Below are 17,243 nucleotides of genomic sequence, written 5' to 3' on the forward strand. Positions count from 1 at the left end.
TTGCTGCCTCAAAACTTACTAATCGGTCGCGGTCTTTGCGTTTTTGCGAAGATGTGCGCTCGATACAAATTCAACACAAGCCGAATCCCTGAAATCTATACTGCACTTCAACAGCGCTTTACACTCATCTGCAATCAAGAATTTAATCCTATTCAGTCCATTCAATTCGATACCATTCATCCAGTACTAACTGATACCAAGATCGCCTGCCCCGGCACAGATCGATAAGACAACACTAGGTACGATATGCCCTTCGCCAGCTGAGAGACTTACACGGTGACAAACAAAAGAGTTTGCTCCATCTAAATTCTTTCCATAGACGCTAGATACAGTTAAATAAAATGGAAAATGAAAACAAAGTGAATCAAAGTTGGCTCTGCGTAACGCATTCTTTCTCCAACATATATCGACGGGACGCAGGTTAAAGGGAGCAGAATATGGAAGTCGATGCTGTACCGCCTGCGCGCGCAGTACTCAAAGTAGGATCTTGTGCATCGCTCACTCGCTTCTGCACCTTCAGTGATAGCCGAATTTAGAAGCGGACATCACGACCAGTCACCATCGAAGCATCCCCCCGACAAAATTCTGCTGTCACAAGACGAACGCCCTTCCAGCTCCCAACCATCCATTTTGGAAAGCGAGTTGCAATTGACACCATCCAAACTTCGATAGAGCTCTCAAAACCTGTCACCAAGGCCTTCCAGACTATGCAGTGATCGAGGTGGTAGCATTGAAGGTAGCTACTGAGAAGGTGAAAAAAGTACTTGACGAGACGCCAATCTGCGCAGTGGTTTCCACACTTCTCAATCGAAAGTAACATTACCAAAATGTCACACAATGACGCAACACTGGCCAAATGTTGCCCTTCAGTCCGGAGGCGCAGCCTCTGAGCAGTGGGGTAGTTTCAACGCCCGATCACGGATCTTTATGGCGCAATAAGTAATCTCGGCAGTATGGCCCAGGTGTTTCTGGCTATACTGATGTACTAGTAGTCTATGGAACGACAAAATGCGACCGGACCTAAAGGAATTCGTCATAATTACCAGACGGCATCCAGTTCATTGGCATGGGACGATTGTACATCCGCGACGGGTTGGAGCCGTCAAAATTGAGCACATAATCGGCCATCGTCATCAGATCCACTTCGTCAAACGGATCGAACCCATTATGCCCTGACAACTGCTGAGACTCACCCTCAAGGGCCAATGGATTCACTATGCCCGGGATAGACAGCGCATACTGGCATTTTTGGTTGGGCGTGACGGCCATGCCGGGCTCCGGTTTAATCTGCGCCGTGGTCCTGCAAGAGGAGTTATAGGCAGTTCGGATCAGAGAAGTATTCTGCTGGAAAGAAGAGAAGACATGAGAGGAGAGGTACGAGCGGGCAGCGGGGCTCTGAGGTCTTTCGGAGGAGCTGTCAGAGTAAATCTGGTTCTGCATGCCGTTGCGCCACAGCTTGTGCTGCATGACCTTGGGGTTTTCCTCATAGCGTTCGCCCTGGATGTGATCGAGGGCGCCAAGGCGAGTGAGAAGGTCGTGGGTAAGAGGGTGACCGTTCGGCATGGGCTTCAAAGGGTCACCAGGCCAACCTTTGCGTTGAACACTACGACAATAGAGTGCCCGGAGGCCGTAGACCAGCCAGACTTGCTGCTGTTCGAGCATCCCAACGTACCTATCAGTTGAGGTATGGTCAGCTTGACTTAATTATTCCCTCTAGTCTCTATTTGCCATGCTCACCCCTTGGGATACACTTTATCCTGGGCCTTCTTCTGCCCCTCAAAGACACAGATCGCATCATCCGCGCGACAGCGCGAACATGGCTTGGCTCCGTCACACTTGTCCGTTTAGTTTGGTTAAGTGCACCATCCTCCTTCCATTTTCACACACCTTAGATTTCTTTAAACGACAGCGATCGCAGGCCTTGCACACGCGCTTGCGTGCATTATCGGAGTGCGAGCGGTTGGACGATCGTGTTGATTGTCGGGCCACCATTATGGGTATATATGTGTATCGGTGAAGAAAATATGAAGAGCAAAGCAAAAGAGAAAAAAAAAGACAGTCTAATAATATGGCCAGCAGAGAAATGGTTGGTTGAGTGGCAAATTTGGAATTTCGGGCTTCGAGCTATACTTCGATAGCCGGTGAAGTTCCAGAGATATCATTGAGGCAGTGAGTCAATCGGGCTTTCGCCTTGGTCATATATTAAGCAGTCGTTCTTCTAGTCCAAGAGAAATTTTGAATGATTTTTATAAATTACTAATTTTACATCATTTCTAGAAGCCAGTGTGGCTCACTAATCGATCATGTTCCAGATTCGCGGAGACGGAAAGATTGACAATGCCGCGGGTATTGGCTGTTTGTAGGGGAACCTGTTAGCTCAGCACGGCTCCCATCCGGCTCCCATCGGGATCCCACCGGGGTCCCACCGGGTTCCCAACGACAGGGAGGCCAACGGCGACATTACAAATAATCTGTGAATAATTCATCCTTTTTATTGGCAAATTTATGATTTTCAATAGTATCACGCTTAGGTAATGCGCTATTAAGTTTCGTTCGAATACTGTAATGATTGATTCCGCTGAGAACGCTAAATAACTACTAGGAGGTATCTTATAAACTGACAGAAAGCACTACCATGGTGTGACCTGAGTCATAGCGTATCTCATTATACTCTACGTATCTTTTACTCAGGAATAGTTGAATCATCCTCAAACATGCCCCTTTCCCCTATTCTCATTTTTGTTGCCACTGGCAATACTGGGATAATTCCGATGGTACGGCTTTGTTCCTGCTCTGTTCCAGCCTCTTATCACAACAACACCTCGCACCCCTAGTGCTATTGGATGACCTCATCAGAGGTCTTCATTTGTACCGTATTCCTACCAATTCTTGCAGGACTCAGAGGGGTCCCTGACAAATAGCAATTCATATCGTTTGTGGAACTACTCGTGGAATGAATTACCTGATGAAATCAAAGAAGCCATTCAAGCCATTTTTTGTCGAGCAGCATCTTTTCATCGAAGTCCTGTACGTGTTGTAGATCGATATTCGATCACCGTTGCAGCGTTTTCTCTCGAGTCTTCTCTCCCTTTTCAACACCTTTAATATAGCTCGCTTCCTCCACGGTCTTCGCGAATTTTATTTGTTCCTTTCGCCAAATATGAAACTTGCTAGTTCATTCAACTACTTACTCTCCAAGCCCGGCAATAAACCTTAAATCCTATCAGAGAGCCCATTTCACAACATAGCCTATTCACACCAACCCGAGAGGTTTGATCCCAGAAACTACCCCTGCTGGGTTTTCATAGCCTTCAGTACCCCAATCATGCTTTTCTGACATGAATCGTCGTATTTAGACACCGTAATAACGACCTTTCCGACACATTGCCCCGAGTGAACATAATCAAATGCCTCGGGGAACTCCTAAAATCGAATTTCTTGCCGATGATAGGCTCCAAAGAAACCTTCTTCTCCTCTAGAAAGTGACAGAAATTCTCTTGGTCTATTTTCGAGCCGACTTGAATTGCCCTAGTAATTGTTCAGTTACCTCACTTAATCTATTACCAATTATTTTCAACAGAAAGCTCACTTGAGTGTTCCGACTTTCAGGAAGAGCTCCCCCAAAGTTTCACGAAGTCCTCAAGCTCTAGTCCACCCAGGAGCCCGATCCAAGAGATGGTACCGCGGTTGGTCATAGAGGTGACACTTTTTCGATACTCACGGCTCCGAAAATTTCAACGCCCTTTCCGGAGGTTAACCGAAGGACCTCTTGATCCCAGTCAGGCTTGGTACTGTAATTGATATTATCGATCACACCATCTGGACCAAGGGCTGCGACGTCCCGTAATTTCTTATCTGAAGAGGACGTGATGATCGGACGGATACAAGCAGCTAGATAGATCAACAGTGCGAACATGCTCACGCCTCCGGTCCCTATAGCATCTCTGAATTAGCACATCGTTCACTTGACTTTTCAGGGTCAGAGCTCACCGAGCATCAAGCTCGATCTTTCAGGGTCATGGCATTTACTTATTTCCAAAGAATTCCAAGCTGTAGTCCCAGCGCATGTTATACAAGCGGCCTGTAGAATATGTTAGCAATGGAATAAGCTCCAAATTGTAGAAGGAAAAAAATAAAAAAATATCAAATAGAGACCATAGAGAATGCGGAGTACGAAGGTGATGAACATTTGCATCGACCTCCAATCGCAGCTCACACATCTCGGTCGCAGATTTCACACAAATCCACTAGAAGGGTCACAATGACATCAAGCCAACTGCATACTCACGAGCGGTATGTACTAGTCTATTATTATCCAATCTCAACCTATTATTTTGTTTCCCTCTATATCCCTCCATTCCAAACAAACTGATTCTCATACTACGATGGAAGCCAAAATTACCGCACAATTTTATGCCTGGGACAAATCACTTTCCTCCTTGCTTCGCGGGCTGTACAGTTACACATTGGGAATTTTGGGCCGCGTTCTCAAAATCAAAACCCGCCCATGATTTTGGCGAGGTCTAACCGGTAATTTTATTACCCTTTAATGATAGCTTCTCTGTACAAGGCACTAATTGAGAACCTTGTCAAGCGCCCATTCTTTTTCATCTATTGCCGACACCCAAAGGAGTAAACTTTATTACTAGAAAGACATTGAGCGGTCAAAGCTCACCATGTATGGTTCAACCACTGTATATCTACGCCTAATATTATTGACTGTTGTCGGGGTGAAGGTCGACAATTGGATATTATCTTATCTAGTCGTTATATTCAAGCCAAATATCATGCCGTCACCCTTGAAATTCAATGCTTACGATGCCTCCAGGTTCATATTTAGATGATAGTACCTCCGGGGATTGATCCTGCGCTCGCCTATTGCTGGGAGCATTTGGAAGTTGGAGGCTAACAACGATAATAGTACTTTTCTCATTAAATCCTTTCTATTTTACTCCTACTCCACAGATCCGGTAGATGGCCAAGAGTCAAGTTTGGTAGATCAATCTATTGTTATAAAAGGCAGTTGGCTCAATTTCCATCAGAATACACTATCATACTCTTCTATGGAAAATTCACTTCACGTGGATTCATTTCAAAAATTGCACAGAGCCATCTGCGTCTCCTTTTGCGCCCGGGCGTCCACGAAGGTCAACCTGAGTTACGCGAGCCCGCCGAACATCGCCGCTTCAAGCCTGATTCGTCTTCATGAACACTGAAATCTCTTTCAAAGCAGGTCCCACATAGTCTTCATTATCGTAAAAATCCATGTGAGCTCCTTTCAGGACGATTACCTTTTTGTTTGCACCGCCAATGAGCTTATCCAACATCCCTGTGTGCCAGGAAGACGCAGCCTCCGGCGATGAGAAGGGCAGGTTGCGTTAAGAAAACATCCGCGAGATGGAAAGCGTCGAATATGAGAACGCGAAGGAAGCTCAGATAAAGCATCTTGTTTTCGACACAGAGATGCTGTGCCCGTGGAGTCAGGTAGTAATTACTAGCCTCCCTCATGTCTCGAGGGGTTTTGTCGCCCGGCTGCAGAGGCACGTATGGTGCAACGGCACGCGCAGCACACTTAGCCTCTGCTGTAATCTGGGCGGCTGCTGCACGTAGCGAGTCGGCCTGCTTAGATAGGTGCTCGTCGCTATGCCATCCGAGACGGGCAGAGTCTCCGATATTTACCATGCTGACGCTGGCCACAGCCTTCAGTTGATGGTTCCACTTGGCACAGCATAGCCGCCTCCAGCGCAGATTCCGAGAACGCCAACCTACTCCAAGTAGACATTATGGAGGCAGTCGATGGCGGCGTAAACATCGCTCACACGTTAGTTTGGTTCTTCGAGAAAATGAGGTTCTCCCCCACTATCATAGACAATTGTGGTGAAACCGGCATCGCCGAGTCTTTTTGCATATATGTCCCTGCGGTTTGTTCCTTGACACCGCCGCCGGGGTGGACAACAATAAGACCTGCAGTCTTGCCAGTTTGTGCTGTGGGTTTACAGAGAATGCCTGCTAGGCTAATGTGGCCCTTCTTGATCGACACTTCACACATTACTGCGAAGTTTCACAGAAGGCGATGGTGGTACAAATGAACAAAAGCGTTAATGACAGTGGCTTAGCGAGTTATTGGACGTGATGTTGTGACAAATTGGAAGGTATCCGAAAGTAAATTGCGTCGCCATTGATGCTGCTCATATAGTTCACTCAGCAGCACAGGCAGCACACGATAACAGTAAATGTAATCTATCGGCCCAAGGACCTAAGCGGTATCGTCCACCCGGAAGTACTGTCGGTCAAGTGTTGACGTCATGATACTTAGCCGACCATGTCACGTGAAGCACACGAACGCGAACAATTACGTTTCCTCGCTACGAGTCAACCAGGATGTTTTTGGCAGCATACTTCCAAAATACACCCTGCATGATTTATGATATTTGCCCGTTTAGTCCTCTTTGAATTAGGAGAAAAATTGTCTCGAATAGATGGAAAGTATACCGATCCCTTCAAGCATAGATTTATCAAAACATTCGGAGATAATCCAAGTGCTGACAGCGGAGTTAACGGATCGGCCGAATAGCGCATACCATTTCGGCTCAGGGGCTGACATGCAAATCATAGAAAGTAGCTTCTGGTAACTTCCGGTGTTACCTCCAAGGCCTATGTGTCATTACTTGAATGGATTGAATGAAAATGAAAGATTCTAGCGGGACCCGTTACGGTACAGTCAAAATGGTCAAGAGTCAACTACCTCCTCTGAAAATGACAGGTGAAGTACAAATCTTTGAAATGTATCATAGCTTTCATGAAAAGAAGACATCTCAAGTATCTATCAGAAGAACATTCTCATCATCAGGTTATGAGAGTCGGCATATCGAGCGGAATAGCCACTGGAAAATGCAATCCGGCTTACTTTACTACAAACTGTATACTTCTGTGCTTACGATTATACGAAGCTCAATGGTTTCCAGATTAAGCGCCGTGCGAGGAAACCATAAATTTTAAGTACAGCTGCGGGTATATTTGCGTATAGGTAAATCTTCTGTTGATTTATGTGAAAATGAACGACCTGTCATCGGCTACGTGCATATGTCAAGAAAGCTAATGAAAAGAAACCACAGGGTAACTCGAATGAGGGAAGATATTGTTTGGGGGGAACCACCTTCATTAGTACTCCAAAGCAAAGACTATCGTATCCTTCAAGTTGCTTCTTGATTTCCTTTACATCGGCGATGTCTTAAAATAAGACGACAAGTTGTCGAGGGAATGTCAGAAACGGGGCTCGACTCTGAAACATATATTTTGGCATGTGCATACCAATCCTGTCATACATCACTTAGTCAGATAATACAAACAGGGACCGGCTGTTCATCTTGCATGGGTAAGTCCTGGTCAGTACGATTTTCGAAGCCGGATACTGGGGTTTTACAACTTCCAGCAAGAATATCATCAATGCACTTTTTCCAGCCGTAGAGAGATTTGGCCGCCTTGACGTGGTCGTCAATATTATGGGATACATGGTCAGGGAAACCCTGTTCCGACAGTTGGTGTTGATTGTTGATCACTCGCGAGGCTATTAGCATCTGCCGTGAGGTAAACCATTCGAGTAAAGGGAGTACCGTGGACCATATATCATCGATAGTTGGACTAATACATTCCCAGGCAGCACATTTTACCATGGCAGGTAAGCTATGTCAGATCCCAGTTAGCGCCATCTCTGCTACAATTCACCCGAGTCTATATTAAATCAGTCAAAATCTTCCGCACCAGCTTCTGAAGTTTAAAAGACATCTATATACCATCCAGCTGTGCGAGGACTGTCTTCAACGCTGTTGTTGCTGGGCAACAACAATAGCGTTTGCCGCGCCCGCTGCCGATTGACACAGAGACAATCACGTGGGTGGAAACAGTTATCAAGAACGCCGTGAATAAGATACAAGCTCCGAACAAAGAATCTGGAGGATATTTGACGAAAAAAGATTGGGCGACAATGCCAGGTTTTGAAAGATAGGGTCGATATGAATTAATCCAAGCCAATCGTCTAGTCCGTGCTATTAACGAGCGTTGCAAGCCAATACACCATAAAGAGCCTTGGAGGCCGCACCGAAAACGAAAAGTATTATAATTTCGGAAGACGCTCTCAAATTGATATCGAAAGATCGATCAAATGTCTCCGCTACTCTTCGCCTCGGACAGACACAAGTGGATTCCAGATTAAAGCTCAATAATTGTATCTTCCCAAAACACGAACTATTTCAAAGCTTACTGTCGATATGTCCATTTTAAACTCTTATGACAACCTTTCCCGTGTGACGGCCGGAATGAAGATATTCAAATGCTGCAGGGGACTCCTCAAAAGGGAAGACCTTTCCAATGATATGCTTCAATGAAATCTCCTTCTCCTCCAGAAACCGGCAGAGATTTCCTTGATCAAGCTTAGAGCCGATCTGTATTGGTCTATCGTAGAGATATTAGTATCATATATGACCACGGAATAAGGCCGAGGAGGAGAAACCGACTGAAGAGTTACAGCTTTGAGAAAAAGGTCCCCCAAGGCATTCACAAAGCCCTCTCGCTCCCAGCCACCCAAGAAACCGATCCATGAGATAAAACCCCTTGTTGTGGCACATGCCACACTTTGTTTGATGCTACTACCCCGACCGTTTCGAGGATGACATCAACACCTTTCCCGTTAGTGAGACGGAGAACTTCCATCTCCCATTCTGGGTGAGTCCGATAATTGATGACTTCTATGGCTCCTTCTGGGCCCAGTGATAATATCTCCTGGAGCTTTGAATCGGATGAGGAAGTTATGATTGGTCGAATACCAGCCTCTAGACAAATGGATAGTGCGAAAGTTGATACACCGCCAGTTCCTAATGACTATTAGAAGTTGATACATTTTAACCATGCGCATAAAACCAGGTTTCCTCACCCAGCATCAAGGCAGACCTTGGTCGGCCTTCAGATTCGGACATGTGCAACGCATTCCAAGCCGTAGTTCCAGCACATGTGATACAAGCAGCCTTTTAATGGGTGTTAGTAGACTTTCAAAATGTGGCCTAAAAGTCGAAATTTGAAACTCAGTTATACCTCTTCCCAGGATAGATGTGGCGGAATATAGACCAGAACGTTCTCATCGAACTTCGCGTATTGCTGGAGCACACCGTCTATGTTTCCACCTAAATGTCCTACTGCTCCCTCTGGGTCCACATCTTGAATGTATTTTAGGTCGAAGATGGGCGCCACGCGATCTCCGATACGCATGCTCACATTTGACCCAACAGCCACAACCTCACCCGCACAATCGGATCCTGGAATGCCTTGTTCCTTGACCGAAATAGGGTATTTACCATGAAGCATAGCAATGTCTCTGTAATTCAGTGAGACAGCATGTACCCGGATTAAAACCTCATGTGATTGCAGCGACTGCATTTTTTCCACGGTCGAAAAGATAGTCCCCGAGTTCTCGCCCGGTAAACGTCTAAATGCCCGGTAGGTCGTTGGCACAGACATATTGGAAATGTTGCAGAGTCAGCTCCCAGGGAAGATCAAAACGTTTAATTCATTGAGTGATCATGAAGAGCATGTGAACATAAATTCCAACCCCCAGTGAAGCTTGCTGACGTGTCTTTATACCAGCTGCCTGGGGAATAATGACGGAAAGTCAACATTATAACCACTTATATCATAGGGCACTCATAGAATTAGTCCCTCCTGGAGTATCATAGCCGGGCAGACTTCGGTTATTTGTACCGGCTTTGGTAGAACCCTGCTGTATTGTAGCGACTAACCCATACCCGGTGGACATTGACTACTAAGTAACTATTTAGTCATAACCCGGAAATTTTCAGATGCCGGCAATACTGATGTCGAGTGTTGAATGGAATAGGCTCTACACAGGGTAATTGTTGGGGAAGGGGTATCCGTGACGAAGCCACGCGCCCTAAACAGCGACAGCCCGTCCACCCCGCACTTGAGGACCTCTATTGCCCGCTATGGAACTTCAGTGACAATAGACGATGGTAGAGCATAAAGAATGTAAATAACTCCTAATTTGTTCCAGCGAGCGATATTATATCGGGGCTTTTTCAATTACCAAGGTGTCAAATTCCCTTGCAAGCAATATGGGCACAGCATGGATGTTTCTGTTGTCTCAAATCCTTGTGCTTGCCGCATACTCTTTATCGGACTCATATTCCACCCCAGCGGCCGGAAGTACACAAGAAAGAATCATATATGACTTTGGTAAAGGTATATGGCCCGAGAACATAATACTACGACATAATGGCAATGTCCTTGGTGGGCTCCTGTCAACTCCACAAATATTTGAAATCGATCCTATAACCCATGAATGCAAGATTACGCACACCTTTGAAGACAAAACTGGTGTGTTTGGGTTTGCGGAGACAGAACCGGATTTGTTCTATGCAGTTGCTAGCAACTTTTCGCTCGGGACTTTTGAAGGTGTCGAGGGCAGTGCCGATCTCTACGAGTTGGATTTCCGTTCTCTTTCCCAAGACCCGAAGATTCGCAAAGTTATGGATTTCCCGGCGGCCGGTTGGTTCAACGGTCTGGCGACACTCGACGGTGAAAAGGGGCTGTAAGTGGTATTGGACAGGCACGCATATATTAAACCAAATCACTAATGGGTTGTTTCAAACGATGGTCAGCTTGGTAGCTGGTGACTCAGTGAAAGGAGATATTCACACCATCAGCATCCACAACCGAAGCTCGAAAATAATTTATAGCAATAAGCTTTTGGCAAGAACACCCTCACTTGGTGTAGGTATCGACGGAATCAAAGTTCACGATGACGGATACTTGTATTTCACAAATGCTGCTCGGATGTGCTTCGGAAGGTTGCCAATTTATCCTGATACTGGACATGTCCGGGGCGAGCTTGAAGTTCTATTCAACATGACAACTTTCAACATTTCGAGTCCTCTTGATGATTTCATCTTTCATCCCAATGGATCGGCATATTTGGCCGTCTCAACACTTGGATTATCAATTGCTCACCCTCCCGACTATTCGATCCCCGAATTGATAGTAGCTATACCCGGGCCGACGGCGGTAAGGCTGAGGAGGTCGGGAGATGGAGACCTAAAGCTGTATTACGCCAGTACAGGCAATGATTTTGCTTTTCCAAGCGGCAACTTTGTCAACGATGCCGTCCTTGGCGAGATATATATTTCCATTTGACACGCCCTACGTCTAGTTTGTCAAGTAAATAGAATGCGATTAGTTCGATCAGTGCAACCAAACCAACCCGCTCATCTAGTCCAGAAAATTTGGGAAATGGATACACAAACCTGCGTCACCCGTTGACAAGACTACCTCTAATGGTCCAAGAATCGTGCTTGTATCAAAACTATGCAAAACAAGGGGCGTTTTGTATTAATAAAAAGGTGTTGAGCTTTTAGGCCGGAGAGATAGTCTCAGCACCATAAGTAGAGAAGATCAATCATTTAACGCTCAAAATTTCCCCAGAACAGTCAGGTTTCTGGCCAGACGAAGAGGGGTGGGGAATATTCAACCGATCCACAACCACGTCTGATGAAAGCTGGCTCGGAGAGTCAGAAAGGCTTGAAGCGAAGGTTTGAGAGCAGAAGATGTGCTGGACTGAGAAAACTATGCTTGGAAAAGCTCTATCGGGGATGATAAAATGGAGCAGATAGGCAGGTTTTCCGATGAAATTATTTACACCCTCACAGGATCCGCTGTATGGCGCTTTCATGTTTCAGAAGCCCTACTTGGCGATCTGGAAGCAAGTTTGAGATTTTGACAGCAACGCTGGAGAACACCTAAGCTAGGTTGCGCTGTTGGGTTGAAAGTATTGATCTCAGAAAGCCTGTCAATAGTTTGCTAGAGGCTGTGGTCAACCTGTCATTTTACTTATCTGACCTACGGAGGAAACCTGGTTGTAATGAGGGATATAAGGGGCTTGTATTGTGCAAAATGAAACATAAAATAGGTGGTAGTGATGTCGTTTGGCTTGTGAAAGAGACCGATGTTTGGAATCATGTGTTTCACGAGCGGTCTGAAAAGCAGCTTTTGGGATACCCGCGTTGGATATACTATGTCACGGGTGTGATGTCGTAAGAAAGAAAGTTTACCATGACCTGCGATCTGAAGTGCGCCCTGCAAGCATCTTCAGGTATAGTGCTATTCAGAGAAGGCTTGAAATCGCTGTCGGATGATCCATATATACCATTCGAGGCCGACCAAGCGCCATAGCCATGAGTCTAAAGATTAAACAAATTCGGTATCCGGGTCTTCCTTGACTAACCTATTCCAAACAAATTGATTAATCCATAGGCGCTATGTACCTATCACCCGTGTACAATATTAAATTAAGCATCTGCTACATACTGGTCTTATGCGACTGGTAGAATTTTTGGGGTCAATCGAGTCAAAATCCTTGGGCTTGCTTTGTAGGTGCATGAGTAATTTGACCGCGGATGGTAGAGCTCATACGAGCGGGATAGCATAATCAACCACATGCCAAGCTTCAAACTATCTACTGAATTTTGATTTCGTTGCAGTGAGAGCAAAGCTAGCAAGTTCTCCCGGCGACAGAAGAGCGACGAGGCCCCAGGCCGAGACGTTGCAAGCATAATGCAATGGCCTTGAAAAAACTGGTAGGGAAAGTATCGTAGTATGGGTGGAACTTCTGCGGTTTTTAGATGGTTCCCGGGCTCCTCTTGCTTCCAGCTCGCCAGCGTGAAAAGAAATTATCGAAGCTGTTTGACCGTGGGAATGTGAGCGGTCGCGAAACTTGATGCTGGTGACTTCCACGGACCTCATTTGAACCAGCTATATTTATAGACTAGATACGTGATTTATATGGATAACCCTTACAAGCGGACGAAAGCATTGTTGCAAGAAATCAATTGATTCGTCGGGGCAGTAGCCTAGTTCATCAGCGTTCCACGCACTTGAAACGCCGAACACTTTCATGACCCAACTACTGCATCTATCATTTGTCTAAAGTACAGGTATGTTTTTAAATGGTGACATGATTACGTATATTTAAGCCATCGGGAGAATCAGTCGGGCTTGGAAGGAATATTCTTTTTTTTTCAGGACCAGACTGATTGCAAAATAAAGGAACTCTTGAACTCGTCATCCGCGCCCATTACAGAGGCTTAAATCCCTTTCAGGCTGTCTGCATTGAATGGTCAACTCTGTAAAGTGCGTCACGTACCTATTTCCTAATACTCCATAGTCTGCCAATCGTAGATAAGTAACCAGTACGAGGCAGAAGCAAATTTGCTACGGCAAGGCTCATGTAATTCGGAGATAGCGGAAGCGGAGCTTGATGACAACCGATGGTGCTTCGGCCGAAAGCAACGCTTACATTAGAATGGCCACTGTCGGTCAACGGTCGACCAAAATCGGAGATAGCCTGCCTCTATCTTTCCGGGCTTAGGCGGAAATAAAAAGATAACCGTGTCATCGCCCTTGTGTGTCAGTCAGCAAGCAAGTCTTTTTCTGAAGGAGAGCGGATGAGAAGACAAGTCCAACAATTGTCTATTTAGGGTCTCAGAATCCCCTGAACTGCTTTCAATCTTCTTACTGCTTTTGATATCTACCCATTCCATTATACACGGTTAGAACCTCTGCCATGGAGCCCAAGTATGCTGCCCTCCACGCCACCCCCAGCGGACCGGGCGATGCCCGTCCTACTGCTTTGGAAATCATAGAAGATGAAAAGCTTGTGAGCGGGCTATCTGGCAAGGTTATCCTAGTCACCGGCTGCTCTTCAGGGTTAGGTGTTACGACAGCACAAGCCCTCTATCACACCGGTGCTACACTCTACCTGACGGCCCGTGACGTCGAAAAAATGAAAGAGACCTTAGGCGACCTTGCTCATAGCCCTCGGGTCCATTTTTTGCATCTTGACCTTAACTCTCTGTCGTCTGTCCGTACATGTGCCGAAGATTTCAAGTCAAAGAGTCGGACTCTAAATCTCCTTATTGCGAATGCAGGGGTGATGGCATGTCCAGAGGGTCGAACAGCCGATGGATTCGAATCACAGTTTGGGGCCAATTACCTCGCTCATTTTCTTCTGTTCTATCTTCTCAAACCTCTCCTGCTCAACTCTTCCGCCCATAATTTCAATTCTCGTGTTATCATGGTCGCTTCCAGTGCTCATCGCGTCTCAAGTGTCCACCTTGACAACATTACCCTTACGGGTGAATATGAACCCTGGAAAGCGTATGGTCAAAGCAAAACAGCTCTCGTCTGGGCCGCCAATGAAATTGAAAAACGTTATGGGTCTCATGGTCTACATGCATTTAGTTTGCACCCTGGCGGAATCCAGACTGAATTGCTGCGCCATGTCTCGGATGAACAGAAAGCTACCTGGGCCAGCGATGATGTTTTGTCAAACTATTGGAAGAGCCCGGAACAAGGAGCAGCCACAACTGTATGGGCGGCCGTCACGAAAGATTTAGAGGGACAGGGTGGAAAATACTTGGACAATTGCCAGATTGCCGGCCCGCATGATGTCACCAAAGGAAACTTTGTTCCGGGATATGCCCCGTGGGCATATGACGAGGATGGTGCGTCGAAGCTTTGGATGAAGACATTGCAGATGCTGCAGCTGGAGGACGAATGATATAAAGGAGGTTATATCATGTTACCAAGTAGAGAATACGGCGAAATGGTAGAGAAAGACATCTGCATTCAACTGCCGGGTGGCTATTGCTATCAACTGCCGATATTACCGACCCTTGTTTTTGTATCCCCTTGAAAGGCCTCGGTGTCGTTGAATGAAATAAAATTAACAAAGTCTCGTATTCTCTTCCGTTGGACGAAGCAAAGGCCCTTCAAAATGACTCTGTGATAATCAAGTCTAAAGCTAGAACGGCATTCTCCAGCTATTTGCATTCCCCGCACCATTCAACACTCAGATTACTGGATCTGCAAGCTTGATCTCTCACTTGATTATTCCCAAGTTAGGCATCTTTCTTGGCAATGTTTTCAATCATTCGGTAAATCCATGCCGTTATTTGTTTTTAAGCTCACTATGGTAAAGGAGAAATTGAAATGTGAGAAATTACTTGGGTGTTTACAGGTTCAACACCCAACAAAGTATTGCCCTCAATCCCAGCATATACGTCTTTGGGGGAGGGGATCAAATACGCATTAAGCTCTAGAGTCTCACTATCGGCCAGACGGATTCTTGATCCCAGGAAAATAACTCTGAGAAGCCGTTTTCTGGACAACAATCGGACGAAGGAGAAATAAGAAATGTAGAATGCATATCTAAATTCACCAACACCATTGCTCATTTTACAGCCAGGTCGGCTATTATGGAAAGCTTACCAGCATTTCCTAGCAGCAGATCGGAGGTGTAAAAGAACTAGAAGAAAATCCATTTTACAGCCGGGCCGGCTATTATGGTAAGCTTACCAGGATTTCCTACCGACAGATCGGAGGTTTGAAAGAACTAGAAGAAAATCTGAAAATCCATAATTCAAATAATTAGCACAAATCCTCGCATACGCAGAGGCTCAACTCTTAAAATGGGAAAGGCCATTTTCCTTGCCGATAGTGGTCACAAGCCTGGAGAGCCAGGAAGTGTTTCTTATCCGCTCATCTTACGCAATATCCCCAAGCCGGTGCCGAAGGAAGGGGAACTTCTTGTACAGTTGAAAGCATCTGCTCTTAATCATCGTGACGTTTTCATTCGCCAAAGGCTCAATTCTGGCATCACATTCGATGTCCCAATTGGGTCGGACGGTGTTGGAGTTGTTATTTCTGTAGGATCTCAGGACCCTGCATCGCAGGAATGGGTTGGACGGCGTGTCATTCTCAATCCCGGAAAAGGCTGGGATGATGCCGTGGAAGGACCCGATAATAAAGAAGCCTACGCTGTCATGGGAGGAACCAGACACTACCGTAATGGGACATTCCAGGAATTCATCGCTATTCACGAACGATATGTGGAAGTAGTCCCTGGGTATCTCACCAATGCGGAGGCGGCTGCACTTCCCTTGGCTGGGTTGACTGCCTGGAGAGCATTAATGACGAAATCTGGAATGAATAACTGCAGAAAGGGTGCTGTTGTGCTGGTGACAGGAATTGGTGGTGGTGTAGCACTGATGGCAATGCAGTTCGCTGTTACAAGAGGAGCAGATGTTTACATCACAAGTTCTAGTGAGGAGAAGATTCAACATGCCATTCGGATGGGTGCGAAGGGTGGCGTCAATTACAATGCTGGTAACTGGGAGAAATCGCTTTTAGAAATGCTCAGTACTGAGAGACCCTACTTTGACGCGGTCATTGATGGAGCTGGAGGAGATTCCATCGAAAGGTCTGTGAAGTTACTGAAGGTGTGTTTGGAAAGAATCCCGTTTAGCCACTCGAAAGTCCAAACTGAAATATAATGCTTAAATGACTAATATATACCTATACCCAGGCTGGCGGTGTAATTTCGCTATATGGAATGACTGTCTCTCCAAAGATGATTTTCCCAATGCAGGCTGTTATCAAAAATATAGATGTACGCGGTTCGACTATGGGCTCCCGGGGAGAGTTTTACCAGATGGTCGAGTTCGTCAGAGCTCACAGAATCCGGCCTGTGATTTCAAAGGTTCTACGAGCAAGTTTGGACGATATCGGCGCCATAGACTCACTCTTCAATGACATGCGAAGTGGAAAGCAGTTTGGGAAGCTTGTTCTGGAATTTTGCGATGACATTGAAAAGAGTAACATGTAAAAGAATGTCTGCATTAAGCTTTTCATTACAATCATATGTTCTCATGTATGCCCATTTACACGATGAGAGTATTGCAAGATAGTTTGTGAATCTTCATATATTCTCAATATAGAGTGGATGATGAATAAAGATTGTTCATACAATAAACTCATGCTCATCAATCAGGCCAGGTTCCTTGCATATATGTGGCACAATTACTACACTGTTCTTTCAGCGAGCGGTAAGCTCGATAGCTATATTAAGAGACGCCCCAGAGCTTAGATGACAAATAAATTCACCCTGATGCTTTCACTTATAGCCATCATGCTCTGTCTTCCTTTGGCAAACGGGTGATATTATCATAATTTGGCCTTCCCAGATCGGAACATGAAGTTTAGAGAGGCAACGATCTCAAGGACGCAACTCTTCAAGTCTCCTTACCAGCGTTCCAGCGAATAAATTCCTTTTTACTCTCAGCATACCATGATTTGTGCAGCCGAAACTACAATCTACACATGCGGCTGTGTTACTAGCCTTT

General features: G+C 45.7%; 6 protein-coding genes across 6 annotated transcripts; 3 read left to right on the forward strand and 3 right to left on the reverse strand.

The window, feature by feature from the left end:
- Window positions 1-1,020: 1,020 nt before the first annotated feature.
- On the reverse strand, window positions 1,021-1,992 carry N7509_011487 (Zn(II)2Cys6 transcription factor domain-containing protein; the record flags this gene model as incomplete). Its single annotated transcript, XM_056636124.1, has 3 exons — window positions 1,021-1,672; window positions 1,738-1,835; window positions 1,888-1,992. The coding sequence occupies 3 exons, from the start codon at window positions 1,990-1,992 to the stop codon at window positions 1,021-1,023; spliced, it is 855 nt and encodes a 284-aa protein (XP_056482154.1).
- Window positions 1,993-5,316: 3,324 nt separating this feature from the next.
- On the reverse strand, window positions 5,317-5,682 carry N7509_011488 (uncharacterized protein; the record flags this gene model as incomplete). Its single annotated transcript, XM_056636125.1, has 1 exon — window positions 5,317-5,682. The coding sequence occupies one exon, from the start codon at window positions 5,680-5,682 to the stop codon at window positions 5,317-5,319; it is 366 nt and encodes a 121-aa protein (XP_056482155.1).
- Window positions 5,683-8,276: 2,594 nt separating this feature from the next.
- N7509_011489 (zinc-dependent alcohol dehydrogenase family protein) lies at window positions 8,277-9,510 on the reverse strand (the record flags this gene model as incomplete). The annotated part of the gene is made up of 4 exons (XM_056636126.1): window positions 8,277-8,441; window positions 8,650-8,870; window positions 8,930-9,020; window positions 9,088-9,510. The coding sequence occupies 4 exons, from the start codon at window positions 9,508-9,510 to the stop codon at window positions 8,277-8,279; spliced, it is 900 nt and encodes a 299-aa protein (XP_056482156.1).
- Window positions 9,511-10,121: 611 nt separating this feature from the next.
- N7509_011490 (uncharacterized protein) lies at window positions 10,122-10,601 on the forward strand (the record flags this gene model as incomplete). Its single annotated transcript, XM_056636127.1, has 1 exon — window positions 10,122-10,601. The coding sequence occupies one exon, from the start codon at window positions 10,122-10,124 to the stop codon at window positions 10,599-10,601; it is 480 nt and encodes a 159-aa protein (XP_056482157.1).
- Window positions 10,602-13,624: 3,023 nt separating this feature from the next.
- On the forward strand, window positions 13,625-14,620 carry N7509_011491 (short-chain dehydrogenase; the record flags this gene model as incomplete). The annotated part of the gene is made up of 1 exon (XM_056636128.1): window positions 13,625-14,620. One exon carries the CDS (start codon window positions 13,625-13,627, stop codon window positions 14,618-14,620), a length of 996 nt encoding a protein of 331 aa, XP_056482158.1.
- Window positions 14,621-15,530: 910 nt separating this feature from the next.
- N7509_011492 (quinone oxidoreductase family protein) lies at window positions 15,531-16,726 on the forward strand (the record flags this gene model as incomplete). Its single annotated transcript, XM_056636129.1, has 2 exons — window positions 15,531-16,340; window positions 16,427-16,726. 2 exons carry the CDS (start codon window positions 15,531-15,533, stop codon window positions 16,724-16,726), a joined length of 1,110 nt encoding a protein of 369 aa, XP_056482159.1.
- Between the last annotated feature and the right edge of the window lie 517 nt (window positions 16,727-17,243).

Source organism: Penicillium cosmopolitanum, assembly GCF_028827165.1.
Source record: "Penicillium cosmopolitanum strain IBT 29677 chromosome Unknown utg000011l:1.0-3548175.0:1.0-3550911.0, whole genome shotgun sequence".
In the NCBI taxonomy this organism is placed as follows: domain Eukaryota; kingdom Fungi; phylum Ascomycota; class Eurotiomycetes; order Eurotiales; family Aspergillaceae; genus Penicillium; species Penicillium cosmopolitanum.